This window comes from Rhinolophus sinicus, chromosome 14, assembly GCF_057876585.1.
Source record: "Rhinolophus sinicus isolate RSI-liver-muscle chromosome 14, RSI-T2T, whole genome shotgun sequence".
Taxonomy (NCBI): Eukaryota; Metazoa; Chordata; class Mammalia; order Chiroptera; family Rhinolophidae; genus Rhinolophus; species Rhinolophus sinicus.
Window position 1 is genome coordinate 37194167 of NC_142514.1, and position 13585 is coordinate 37207751.

Genomic DNA, 13585 nt, shown 5'->3' on the forward strand with positions numbered 1-13585 from the left:
GCCAGCAATCCCCACCATTCGCCTGACAACTATCTCAGGCGACAACATCCTGCCTGACAACGTGCCGAAATGATTATTTCCTTCTAAAATTCCTGCAACATTAAGTTTTAAAAAGCAAATTGTATAGGCATATATACATATATATCTATATATATATACACAACATACACAAAGACATAGTCATTTCTGGGAAATGGGGTTATAGGAGTTTTAACATGTTTTATGTATATTTGTTTTCAGAATTTAAGACATTCAAAACAAAGATTGCTTTTCCAGTAACCCAAGGCCGAAACACGACTCTCAGCTTATAGTCTTCCTTTCCTCTAATCTCCACATCTAATTAGTAAGGCTGCCCTGTGGATGTTTCTACCCTATCATCTCTTTCTTCTGCTCACCATTACCACTGCCTTGTGAAACAGTACTGTGTTAATAGCATGGACTCAAGAGCTGCTGCAGAGGCCGAAAATCAGAACAGACAGGGGAGCCTGGGAGGCAAGAAAACACCCAAAGCGATTGTCATCCGGAGAGTATCCATGAACCTTGGTGACTGCAAGCACCCTTTTTGACTGCTGCTGTGGTGAAGGAGACGAGACTCATCATGAAGAGGGAATGGCAAGAAAAATGGCCTGTTTGATCTTGATGCTAGGTGGTATAGGATAAAAAAAACCCAGTCTTTGCCACCACAAGCCCTCACATGGATCTGTAGCCCAAATTTATGCTGTGACTCCTAAAAACCTCATGTGGAGAATTTTGTTTTAAAATGGTCCCAGTTGATAATGGCCCTAATGCCATCACCAAGTTCCCCTGACTACCGAGTCGGCCATGAAGAAGAGAGAAGACAGCAATACACTTGTGTTCACTGTGGATGGATGTCAAGGCCAACAGGCCCCAGATCAAACAGGCTGTGAAGAAGCTCTATGACATTGGCGTGGCCAAGGTCAACACCCTGCTCAGGCCTGATGGAGAGAAGCAGGCATATGTTCCACTGGCTCCCGACTATGATGCTTTGGATGCTGCCAACAACCTGGGATCATCTACACTGAGTCCAGCTGACTAAATATAGAAATTTTTTCACTGTAAAAAAATAATAAAATTAAAAAAAAATAGGTATGTTTCTTTATATGTAAATAAAGAAATAAAAGAGAGGTTTGAAATTACAGGCAAGAGTTTTGGGTAAAAACAACATACAAATTTGATGCCTTCTGAAATATTATTAAAAGATCAAAAACCGTAACAGGAAGAAAAGCAACAATATAATTCTGCAAGCTGGAAAGAGGTGGCCGAGCAGTTAGTGGTTGACTTAGCAGACTGAAGAAAGCCAATTCCTAGGCCAGTAATGAAGAATCCAAGAATAAATCTAAATTACACAAAAAATTATCAAAATGCTCAAGGTTAGTGACTGGAACTGGAGGTAAAGGGGAAAGTTTGGCCAAACTAAGGACTTATTTTGAAAGTTAAGAAACTGATGCCCTAGACCAGGAGTCAGTAAACTATGGCCTGCCACATGTTTCTGTAAATAAAGTTTTATTTGCATTCCTTTACCTATTGTACAGGGCCGCTTTCCGTGATGCTAGGGCAGAGTTGAATAGTGCTGACAGACCATTATAGCCCACAAAGCCTAAAACATTTACTACCTGGCCCTTAACAGAACGTTTCCTAACACTTGTCCTAGATCCTTTCCCATTTCATGCTGTTGGGTGAACATTAATTAGGGCCACTAACGAGAAGGATGGTTTAGGGCTTTGTGAGAAATTTTTGTGCCTTAGCAATTTGTACTGTTTCCATAAAACTCTGCCCTGGAGATATTCCCTCTTACACCACGGCAGGAGACCTGATATTTATTATCAAGCAAGAATAAACAAAAAGTCTCTGGACCAGGGACATTAGGTATTGTTGCAGGGGAGGGGGTGTTCCTTACTAAATATAGATGGTTACTATTTGCACAATGAAACTGAAGACCTCCACTCTCTCTCACTCCATCCCACCTGCCCCAACCCCAGAACACTGCCCTCTAGGCAGGAAACGGAAAGCCTACCCTGGGAAATCTGACGATACCAATGGGAAAGAACTGAAGATATGGAAATTGGCCCACTCAGATTATCCCAATGAAGCTCTCGGTGAACAAGCCCCACTCATGCACTCAGAGCACTCAATAAGCTTTATAATCACCACCTTACACCTGACGGGAAAACCAAGCCACCTGAGGAAAGTAACAATGCAAGATAAACCACAACAGACAAAAGCATCTTGGAGGAAAAGGAAGAAGACAACCTCAAATAAACAGGATGGCATAAAAAAAGACCATACAAAGAAAAACAAGAACTTTTAGAAATTGCATGATAGCAGAAGTGAAAAATTAGCCAGTACAAAGGTTATATGGTAACTTTGAGGATATCTCCTAGAAAGCAAAGCTTGGAGACCAGCACCATATCTAGTTCATCTGACCCCAGTACCCAATACAGTAAGTAGCCCCCTCTGAGCAGGTGTTACAGACATTTCCTGCTGCTATACAGGCAGTCAGAATTCACATGGTTTCGGGCGAGATGCTAGAAATACGTTTATGTAATAATTCTTTTAAGTGCGGAAATACTGTGGATGTGTGGATTGTGTTCAGCTTGAGGCAGATATTTAACCCACTTTGTTCCTCAGCAGCGTCGGAGACATAGTGTAATCTCGGGTGGCATTCTCTCAGGGAGCCTAGAGAATGCAGGCAGCCCAAACCTCATACCTACCTACCTACCTGCCATGGAGTACGTACCTTGTTAGGCATGTTATAGACGTGATTAAGCTTAATTCTCACAATGACCTTATGAGGTAGCTAGTATTATTCCCATTTTTCAAAGAAAACTGAGGCTGAGAAAGTTTTAAAAGAACTTTTCTATAACTTTCCATACAACTGTTCAGTGTTAGAGCCAGAATTCAAACCAGGTTTGTCTACCTAACTATTGTGCCTTTTTCACTATACGAAGCTGCCTGCTCCCTGAATCAATTAATTTTCATTTGTGTATAAGCCCACCATAGTCACAGCCTTCTAATTCATTCTACAAGAAGGTTAAGGAATTGCTCATAAATTTGTTTCTGCCTTTTGTATTTTTTATAGGACTTTTTAAATTTCTCTTCATCCCCAGAGCACCCAGCCCAGGGCCTCACACCGACAGGTGCCAGCACAGACTGGCTGACTGGTTTGTAGGTACAGCTAGGAGCTCCCTGAGGGCGACTTACCTTCCTGGCTACCAACTGGATGGCATCATCCTCAAAGGCCTTTAAATGTTTGAGTCGAGACACTAGGATCTGCTGCAGCTGGCTGTGAGTATAGGGCTGGAAGGACATCCTGGTGAGACCCTGGGGAGCCAAGGTGACAGGAACAAGTTCACCGACTGCCCTCTCTGATAGCCCTGGTGGAAAACCACTCTCTAGTCACCAAACCCAATTTCCAAGTCGCATATAATAATTTACACATTTCATGCTGGGACTACCACTGCTTCCAGCTCTTTGTTACCGATGACGGCCAGTGGTATCCTGTAGGGCAAGAGTTCTCAAATACTTTTCATTTGGTTTAAAAGATCCTTTCATTCTATCAGATCCTTTCATTTAGAAGTAGAGATGCTCTAATTAGGGTGGGAGGGAGGATCTTCAGCTCTGTGATCTGTCCAGGCACAGTTCCCGCCTGCAGCCATCAGGCTGACCAGCACCTGAGGTGCTTCCAGCTGAAGCTCGGGTCCGCAAGGGCAGGGACTGCGTCTGCCTTGTTCACTGCTATACTCTATGCACCTAATACTGCCTGGCGAGGGTGAGCGCTCAAATATTTTTTAAAAATAATTAAACCTCTAGGGCTCTGTGTAGTTTAAGAGTGCACAGGTAAGCAGAACACCAAGATATGTTTGCAGCAAATCATGCAATGGTGACATATTTAATTCCAACTTGAAGTGATAAAAATTTCAGAAATCATATTTCTGACTTTTCCCATTTATTTCGGTTTCCCATGTATTCCTTTTTGCGGAACAGCGTATGAATCTGCAAAGAGCTTGAGAACGGCCGCAGGACCTACCAGTCGGCTGGACACCCGGTTCATCATGATGCGCTCTGGCAGGTCCATGGTGTTGGCGATGGCCAGGACCACAAGCTGGGCCCCCTTGTGAGTGGGCCAGTCAAAGAGATTGTACATCACGTCTTGTTTCTTAGTCCACAGAAGGTCGAGCTGCCAGGGAAAGGGAGGGTCAACCAGAGAGACCGAGCCAGGACCCCAGAGTGAAGACCTGTTACGGCTGCTTTGGCCACATGCGCTTTTCAGGTCACATCACCAAAGCAGCAAGGAAGTCAATGGACACTGTGCCTCCTGCCACAAGACAATGGGCTCAGATGAGTGAAGAGGGAGCTAGGACCTCCCACCTGCCTAGTATTTGCTCCCAGAACATTCCAGTCCTCCTGTGGGGACTCCTTACCTCATCCACAAGCAGCACAGTGGTTTCCGGAGAGGACCCTTGGGTGCAAAATCGCTTCGCCAGCAGTTCTGCTGCATGGTTAGCTGTTGCCTTTTGGCCTGTCAGCTTCTGCATTGGGGAAAACAGGTATGGCAGATTTAAGGACTTGACTCCCCTGGGCTGAAAATTAAATCTGCAAATAGAGGAAGCTATTTGGTCTGAGGATTTCACTCTAGCCTAACCTTAACGTGGAAGGAGAAGAGAAGGCACCAAAACAGAAGATAAAGTCTGTGTGACTGAAATGCAAGTGAGCTACAGACTGGTCCCAGAAGCACCTCCAAAATTATTATTACATAATTCTACTTATAACTGAACATTATTTCTTACAAGATAACAATGAATCAAACGCTGGCCTCTCTCTAATCCCTTTTCTGTGGATTGCCACACTGCCTCCTGTGTGCAAATGGTTTTCACCATGTTGCTAAGTACTGGCTTCCAGTAATTCCCATCAAACTCCTAGACTTTAAGGTCCTTGAGGGTAGGAATTCTGGCCCCCTGCTACCTCTCCGCAAAGGACAACGTGTGCCATGTTGAAAACATGTAATATGCACAAAATTAAGTAAACCTTTCCCTTTTCATGTGCCGTCAAAAAACTTTATTTCCCAAACAGCTTGGCTGACCTGCAGGATTTGCACGTAGACTTGGTGAGGCTCCGTCAGCTTCATGCCGTTGACTTCAACGTATTGAAAGGGAGGAACACCGTTTGCTTGCGCTGCCTGCTGAAGGCAGTGTATCACCTCATGCACAGTGGCGGTCTTCCCTGTCCCAGGGACCCCGGAGATGTACATGCACCTAGGCAAGAAGGGAAGACCCAGGGGCTAGGTCTGTGCCAGCTACCTCTCGCTATCACCAGTTAGGAGTATGCGGATGTGTCCTGAAGGAAGGACTGAGACTCCTGAAATGTGGAGGTGGGGGCAGTAAGGACCATCCTTGGAAGCTGGTCAGAGCAGGACCTGTTTATACAGAATCATTCATTCCGCAAGCAATGCTGTATGCAAACTGTCTACCCAAAGAAGGCCAGTTTCATTTTTCACTGAAAGACAGAATTTCTATTGTTATAGAATTACTTTGACAACAAAAGCTGCTTTAGAAGCTTTAGATTTCAACAACAATTTTGCCTGTTCTCCTGACACTGGGGAAAGACCATTTGGTTGAACTATGACACCTGAAGTGGTGTACCAGCAGAGGCCTTCTCCCCTAACCATCCTGCCTGCCCCAGCATGACTCACCCTCCAGTATGATCAAGGAGTTTGCTTTCCACAAAGTTGTAGATATCTTGGAATTCCTGTTCCCGACAGGGAAGAGACTCAGGTACCGCAGAAACATGCAGCCTAAATAAGGGAAAAGGAAGACTCTAGAAACATTTCACCATCTACTCAGTAATAAATGGAAAAGACTTACCTATTGTTTCTAATAAGGAACGTAACCACAAATCCAAGGGTATGACTTCATTCTCAAATCTCTTCATATGGCCTCATAATCCTTTTCTTCGCCTGAATCACCCAACTCAGTGTTTCTAACCAAGGGACTGTATCACCAGGGAAGCTTTCCCCAAATCATATGGGTGGACCTCATCCCACAAGAGATTCTGATTCAGTTGATTTCTGGCAGGATCTAGGCTTATGTATCTTGAAAAAGTCCCATATAGTTCTAAAGGTTACCATAACAGAGAAGCAGTGTCCTGACTAAGCAACTTCCACCCCTTAGTAAATGATGGCAGTAGTCTGGGATATTATTCCTTCTAGAAACTATCTGCATTAGCTCACCCGGGCATTGCTTGAGAGGTTTCTCTAAACACACACATTCATTCATTTTACTGTCTATTACTACTCCTGTTTCATGTGAATGAAAGCAGAGGGCCCGTTTCTCCCTATCTGAAAGGGGCCCACGAGCAGTGTTACCTCAGCCGGGCCTCCTCCAACATGCTTGATGGCTCTTGGGCAGCCAGGTTTCGGCTGCGGATCCGGGGAGTGGCATGACATGGCATTCTAGGCTTGGGCTACAGTCAAAAAAAGAGAACATATTTCAGAAGGAAAATAACAAAGCAAAACATCATCCAGAACACATCAGCAAATCTGATTCCTGATGATCTGCTAAAAAGATGAGCGGTAGTGAATTCCTCTTAGTTCCTTTATTTGTATAAACTACTATGATTCTCCCCCTCTCTCCTCACATTACACATATACTTTTTTCATAATCCAAACATGATGTGTTTTTCCTAATTTACACACAGCATTAGGATTTGAAAACAATGTCAATCTGAGAAAAGAATGAAAGTATGGATTAAATACTATTTAAAAGTAAAATATTACCTTGAAAGAAAGACAAGAAATTAATAAGTCCTAAGTATTCTGCCCAAATATAGGGTAGAGTTAGGAGGCATAAACTAGGTTTCATTCATAGGATCCTCTAGATTTGTTTGAAAACCTGGTCAAACTTTAGCTCAGGACTTCCATAATCCACAATACAGTAGTTGGAGAAATCTCACCAGATTATTCTACTCCAAACCCCAGGGTCACTGCTCAGTATAGTCTAACAGCCCTACTCTCTTATTTTCCTTGCTATTGGCTCACTAGAGCAGGCCTGCTACCCCTTCTTCAAGGAGTTTCCACAAAGCACTCTCTTCTGTAGTGATGGTGGAAGCAGAGGACATTTCAAGGCTGGCTACACAGTGTTAAAAGTATCTCCACCTCTTCCTCAGGCAGAAAGCACTTAGACCCTGTTTAATGGTTTAACACCTATTAACTTTGGAGAAAACAGGAAAGGAGTAACAAAACCTTGCTGAGAAGGTACCAAAAATTTTGAGGACTTCAGACTTTTTATTATGCGAAAGATGCCCTCACACCCTGTATCTCTTTTTCTGCGTGGGACCCAGGAGATACAGTCAAACCAGAATTTAGGTAAGCCATTTGCATAATAAAGAACTGCAGGTAAGATTGCTGTCAAGTCCAAAAGTGATCTATTAAGGCTTCCTTCCCTAGACATCTTTGACTTCAACCCAAGGCCATTTACGTTTTTCTTGATATGAAAAAATGGAGATTAGCTTTAGAAAAAGTCTCCTAACTAGGCATTTCTAAATTGTGTCCCAAAGAACAATACATTCCATGAAAACAAGATTCCTGGTCAAAGATTCATACTCTAATCCTCTCTTTGAAGGTCACAGTAACATTAATGAATCAATGGCCTTAAGTCATGTAATAATGAAACCAATTTAACTTTGTTTAATCCAAACATTTCTCAAATACACTTGAACATGGGGAGGCCCTCTTTCATTAATAGCTTTTAACGGTTCTGCAGGAAACAGAAAAGACATCCATTTATGTCTTCCATCTTCACAGTTACACAATTCATTGCCAATACCCGAGCAGTGCTCCCTGTTTCTCAGCTGTGTCAAGTGGCACAACACAACCAACAACATGGCTCAGCAGCCCTGGATTCAGTTCCCAGAGAGCATGGATTTCGCACAGACTGTTGGATTCTGTGGAAAGTGCAAAGACAATGAGCCTGTTCTTGGCCTTCCCTCTGGAAGTTCAGCTTTTAGTCATTTGGTTCCATATCTTAAAAGGAACTTGGACTCAAAGCTCACTGTCTACTGGATTCATCTTCAGTCCTAAGGTTCACACAGATCCTTTGCTGCATGAATATTCCAACTGTGATAGCTTTGCATATGACAGGCCTGTGCTCAAAGTCCAGCGGTTACTAATAGTGTGACCCCAGTCATCACAATTTTTAAATTAGGAGGGGGATGCTTCACTGGAAAATCAAGCTAAAAGAGCCTTACAGTTTTCTTTGGCATCGTGGAGGGGGTCTGTAAGGACAACTTCACAGAAGAGCGTAGGTTCCTGGACACGCGATCTGGTATTCTCCTTGGAAGGGGAGGCGTGGAAGCCTCTTCCTCCTCGTTACTAGAGTATGAAATCTTCGCTGCCAGCAGAAACTCTCCATCTTCTTGGTCACTTTCACCCTTATCTAAAAACCTGAATGATGGGATGCATTATTTTCCGATTTTCAGCGTCTGAAGTCTAAGTAAGAAGAAGCTCCCTAACAGGTCAGTGTGGATTAGGTGTTGCAGAGTCTCTCCTGTGGCCAAGCAACGTCAGATATGCTCCACTTCCTTGCTACTGAGGTGCTATGCAAAGGGCTTTATATTATTTTGTGATGTGTATATTATCCCCATTTTATAGATGGGAAACTGAGGCTTCAAAAGGTTAAGAAAACTTCCCAAGGTTACACTGATAATAAATGACAGCTCAGTTTCAAATCCAAGTCTATCAGAATCAAAGTTCATGCTGTTATGCACCCCACTAACAGTCTCGCTAGGTTTGATGACTGTGGGGACCTGGGCACCACCTAAGCCCGGGACAGTGTTTCTTGCCCCTTTCAAACTATGACATTTATGGGAAATTCCAGACATGTTGGTTAAAAGGTGAATTTCGATGGACCAGCAAATAACAAACAAGAACTATAAGAGGCTTTAAGAAACACAACTATAGATATCATAGATGGCAGCAATGTTTTTCTGCCTGCCAACGAGTACTCTTACCGAAGCTGCTGCCTAATCCGATTCAAAGTCAAGAGAGAACTCTTTCTGCGAATACGGTGGGTAGTAGAGGTAGCTTCATCCTGAGCATCTGGTCCTTTTGCCTCGCTGCAAGATATGAGAGCAAGAGTATGGAATGAAGTTTTGGGCACTAGGGATCAGCAGCAGGCACTAGAAGATGGTCAGGGGGCCTGACTGGTTCCTATTCTTTTTACAGCTACTTTGGAAAGAGCTAATTACACTTCGCTAAAAAGTTTATAACTGAAGTTTGACTCAAATGCAGAGATCAAAGTTTGCTTAAAGCTCATCATTTAAATCAGACTCACCAATCCCCCCACAACTAAAGACCAGAATATACTAACCCCAGGCAGTTTCTCGTCCTCTTTTTTCTGATACATCTATAAATTCACTGTCCACCCAGGCTCAAGGCTAGCATAAATGCAGCTGTATATTAAATACAAAGCATTTATCAAGCAAACCTATTATGAGCTGGGTACTGGCATTTCTAAGCAGGAAACACTGAAATGTATAATTTCTGCTTCTCACATTATTTGAGCAGACCATTATGTACAAACATTGTCTAGTGTCAAACTGCAAACTGTTCTAGATGCATTATCTTCTTGTGCTATATGTATTTGATCATAGTTTCCAGTTGTTGTTTTCAATAACTAAGAAAAAAAACTATTAAAATGTGGCAAAGAGTCACAGCAAGTAATGAAATCCAGGACTGTGACACAATTCTGGTTTGGAAAATTATCTTCTAGAGAAGTGATCCTTAAACGACAGTGGGACATACCAGAATCATCCAAAGAGCACTGCAAAAATGCAGATTCCTGGCTCCAAACACTGAGATTGATTCCCTACGCCTAGGAAGTGGCTCAGAAATCTGTATTTTAAAAAAAGCTCCTGGTGATTCTGTCATATTCATATTTGCAACCCACTGCTCTAACTTTATTGACTGACCCACATATTTCACATCATGTGAAGAACCACGATTTGCTCTGTGAGAGGCAGGGAAATGTCCTGATCACCTCTTTTTGATCTTTTCTGGTTTCAGAATAAAAGGCGCCACCAAAGATCTCTTTCCTCTGTTATAGGGGGTAAGTGTTGTTTCCTCACTAATCTCTGTGGTTTTCAAAGCTGGGACTCGGGCTCTCAGGATCATGTGACATTCACGTGAAGCCGCCTTGTTCTCCTCAGCATAAGAGCGTCGAATCTCTCTAGTTTTCTCTGGGGCTTTCAGAGCTGGAGACAAGGTTTGAAGTGCATCAGGCTGAGACCTCTTAGGTGGTGAGGTGGTCTCAGAGAAGGCTTTTTCCCATTTAGTTCTTTTGGGAGAATCCAATGAGGTCCACAGAGTCTGCTGGGAAATCCTAGTATTAGGTGTCCTAGGGAAACCTAAGTCCAAGAGAAACCACCACAATGTGTGACTTTTATAACGAGCAATATACACACCCCCGATCTCATTATAGCTAAATTCATCCATTCAAGTTATACAAAGACATGAATTATGCTTAATTTAAACTATTCCAATCTTTCTTTACCCAGGCTATGTAGCTATATTATTTGTAGTCTCTCTCCTAAATTGCATGGATGATTTTCCTAGTTAGAACCGTAAGTCAAATATTAAGTCAGCTTTTGTAGATAAATGTTTAATCAGATTTCTCTGAAGAAATCTACCAGAAGAGTGGTTTTCAACCAGGGGTAATACTGCATATCCTCAGACCCCCAATCAACAGCATTTGAAAAAATTTACACCAAGGCCTAGATTTTTTTTAACCCAGATTATATCTACCAATAGAGAGAAGATGGATCCCAGGGGGCAATCAGCTGGGTTTAGTGAATACACAGAACCCATTTGCATTTGCTCCTCTCTCACCATGACCACAGGCAACAAGAACCCAGTCATTCGTTCACAGATATCAATTGAGCTGTTACAATGGCAAGGTATGTGCCAGCTGCTAGGAGGAAATAAAAATTGAATGAGACAATCCTGGTTCCCAACCACAAGACACTTTAGTGTATCAAGGGGGATGATATACATGGATGCCTATAATATGAAGTAAAATAATTGCCCTAAAGTATCTAAGTGCTAATAAAACAGCTTTTGAGATGGAGCTTGAAAGAAAAGCAAAATTTCAACATAGTTGAAAAGAGAAGAAAAGGGATATGAGAAGAATAAATGAGATCGATGTGAGCTAAGGCAATGAGGCTGGAAAGCACTGGGCATGGAGGAGTTCACGTTAGTCACAGCACGTGGTATGTGGGGAGTAGCTACAGGTAAGATGAGTCAGCAGGTACCTGCGTGTGAATGTTTATAGTGGCTTTCTTCGTAATCACCCAAAACTAGGAACAACACAAACATCCTTAAGGTGGGAGTAGGTAAACTATGATAAATCCATATAATGGAATGCTACATAGCAATAAAAAGCAACAAATTACTGTCATACTCAATATGGATGAATCTTAAATGCATTATGCTAAGTTAAAGGAGTCAGACTCAAAAGGCTACACACAGTATGAGTCCATCTTATATGCCATTCTGGAAAAGGCCAAACTATAGACAGAAAACAGATCAGTGCCTATCAGGGGCTGGGAATGAAGGGAAGGTCTGGTTGACCACAAAGAACACAAGAGAATTTTGGGATGATGGAACTGTTCTATATCTTGATTATAGTGGTAGTTACACAACTGTATGCATTTGTAAAAACTTATAGAACTATATACTAAAAAGGGAAATTTTGCTGTTTGTAAAGTATACTTCAATAATCCTGACTTTAAAAAGTTATCTAGGGCCAGATCTTAGAGGTCTTTGAAAATGAAGCTAAAATTATTAAATTTTTTGTTAATCACAACTCAGGTCTTAATTAATTTAAAAATGTCCCAATATCCTGATCTCCCTCATACCTTATTTTCCCATTTTTCTGTCAAAAACAATTTATCCAAAATATTTTCATCATATCCTCCCTCCTATAATTATATAACTGTGTTAATTTCTTACCCTAAATTTCAACATCCTGCAAAATTAACAGTCAAAAATACTGCACTTATTTCTGAATGGCAATATTATAATTATTTCTTTAATAATTTTTCTGCATTTTTCTAAATGTTGTATATATTTATGTTCAGCTCCTATACACACATTGTAATAAGGAGCTATCAAGAATACAAATAATTTATACCCGACAAACTTAGCATGTAACACAAAAGAATTAAAAAAGACTGACACATAACAGGATGAATGCTCAGAACAGCCAGAGTTTTTCAGATACATTATAAGTGAAAAAAGTAAGATGGAAAAGAATATACCCTACTGAATACTACTGAATAAGAAAGAATGGAAAATTATATGTTTATATATATTGTGTTTATATATACCTGATGATTTTTGCAAAAAACATAGGAAAGATAAACTAGAAACTAATAAAATTGATAACCTACAGAAGATGGTAGATAGGATGAGAGGATAAAGAAAGGAATGGGGCTTCTCTGAGTACGCTTGTTTTAAACAGTTTTGACTCTTTAATCATGTTAATGTTTCATAGGTCTGAAAAATTAAATGAAAGATGGGAAAAGCCCTAAAAACTAAACAGAAATAAAAGAACGTCACTGTATATTACCAATAATATAACCACCAGAAGAAAAAATTTAATCAAAGTAACTATTTCCTCAGTGGAATAAATTCTAAAGGTATAAAGCACTGCAAAATAACATTTGAACTTCACTTGGTAAGTTTACTGCTGGTAGTAGTATAGGTATAGCTATTGTGAAACTCTTGTATGTATCAGGATTGCTCCTGAGAACCATGGCTCTTCTTCCTGAAGGAGATACAATTATGGATTATGGGAAGGAGGGAAAGAGCCCTGTGATCTACAGACTAGAAGTATCAGCATGATAGAATTTTAACCTATATGTATTTCTTAGGTCTTCCACTAGGGATCTAAAACAATGTCACCTTAGTAGCAGAGATCTTAAAGAAATAGGTCAATACAGGGCTCAGTATCACTGATCATAGAGGAATACAATAATGATATACCATCTCACACCTATTAGGATGGCTACTATCAAGAACAAAAAAATACCAAGTGTGGGGCGGAGGTGGAGAAATTGAAACCCTTGTGCACTGTTGGTGAGAATGTAAAATGGTACAGCTGCTATGGAAAACAGTATGGTGGTTCCTCAAAAAGTTAAAAATAGAATTACCATATGATCCCAGCAATTCTACATCTGGGTATATATCCAAAATGAAAGTAGGGACATGAGCAGGTATTTGTATACCTGTACTCATAGCAGCATTTAGTCATAACAGCCAAAAAGTGAAAGCAGTACATATGTCCATTCACAGATGAATGAATGGATAAACAAAATGTGGTATATACATACAATTCAGCCTTAAAGAGACAGTAATGTTGACATGCGATACAACATGGAGGAACCTTGAGGATATTATGCTAACTTAAACAAACCAGTCAGAAAGGGACAAATACTATATGACTCCACTTACATGAGGTACCTTGAGTGGTCAAATTCAGAAATAGGAAGTAGAACGGTGGCTGCCAGAGGA

At 41.2% G+C, this 13585-nt stretch overlaps 1 protein-coding gene across 3 annotated transcripts in view; it reads right to left on the bottom strand.

The window, feature by feature from the left end:
* ORC1 (origin recognition complex subunit 1) overlaps window positions 1-13585 on the bottom strand; it is a 28614-nt gene that overhangs the window by 4168 nt on the left and 10861 nt on the right. For all 3 annotated transcript variants that reach the window (XM_074334720.2, XM_074334718.2, XM_088791140.1), the window contains 9 exons: window positions 10053-10419; window positions 9025-9129; window positions 8263-8458; window positions 6383-6480; window positions 5711-5812; window positions 5102-5273; window positions 4443-4550; window positions 4049-4198; window positions 3223-3342 (listed from right to left, as the gene is read on the bottom strand). In XM_074334720.2, the coding sequence (XP_074190821.2) occupies window positions 3223-3342; window positions 4049-4198; window positions 4443-4550; window positions 5102-5273; window positions 5711-5812; window positions 6383-6480; window positions 8263-8458; window positions 9025-9129; window positions 10053-10419 (1418 nt within the window). The remainder of the gene's footprint in view (window positions 1-3222; window positions 3343-4048; window positions 4199-4442; window positions 4551-5101; window positions 5274-5710; window positions 5813-6382; window positions 6481-8262; window positions 8459-9024; window positions 9130-10052; window positions 10420-13585) is intronic.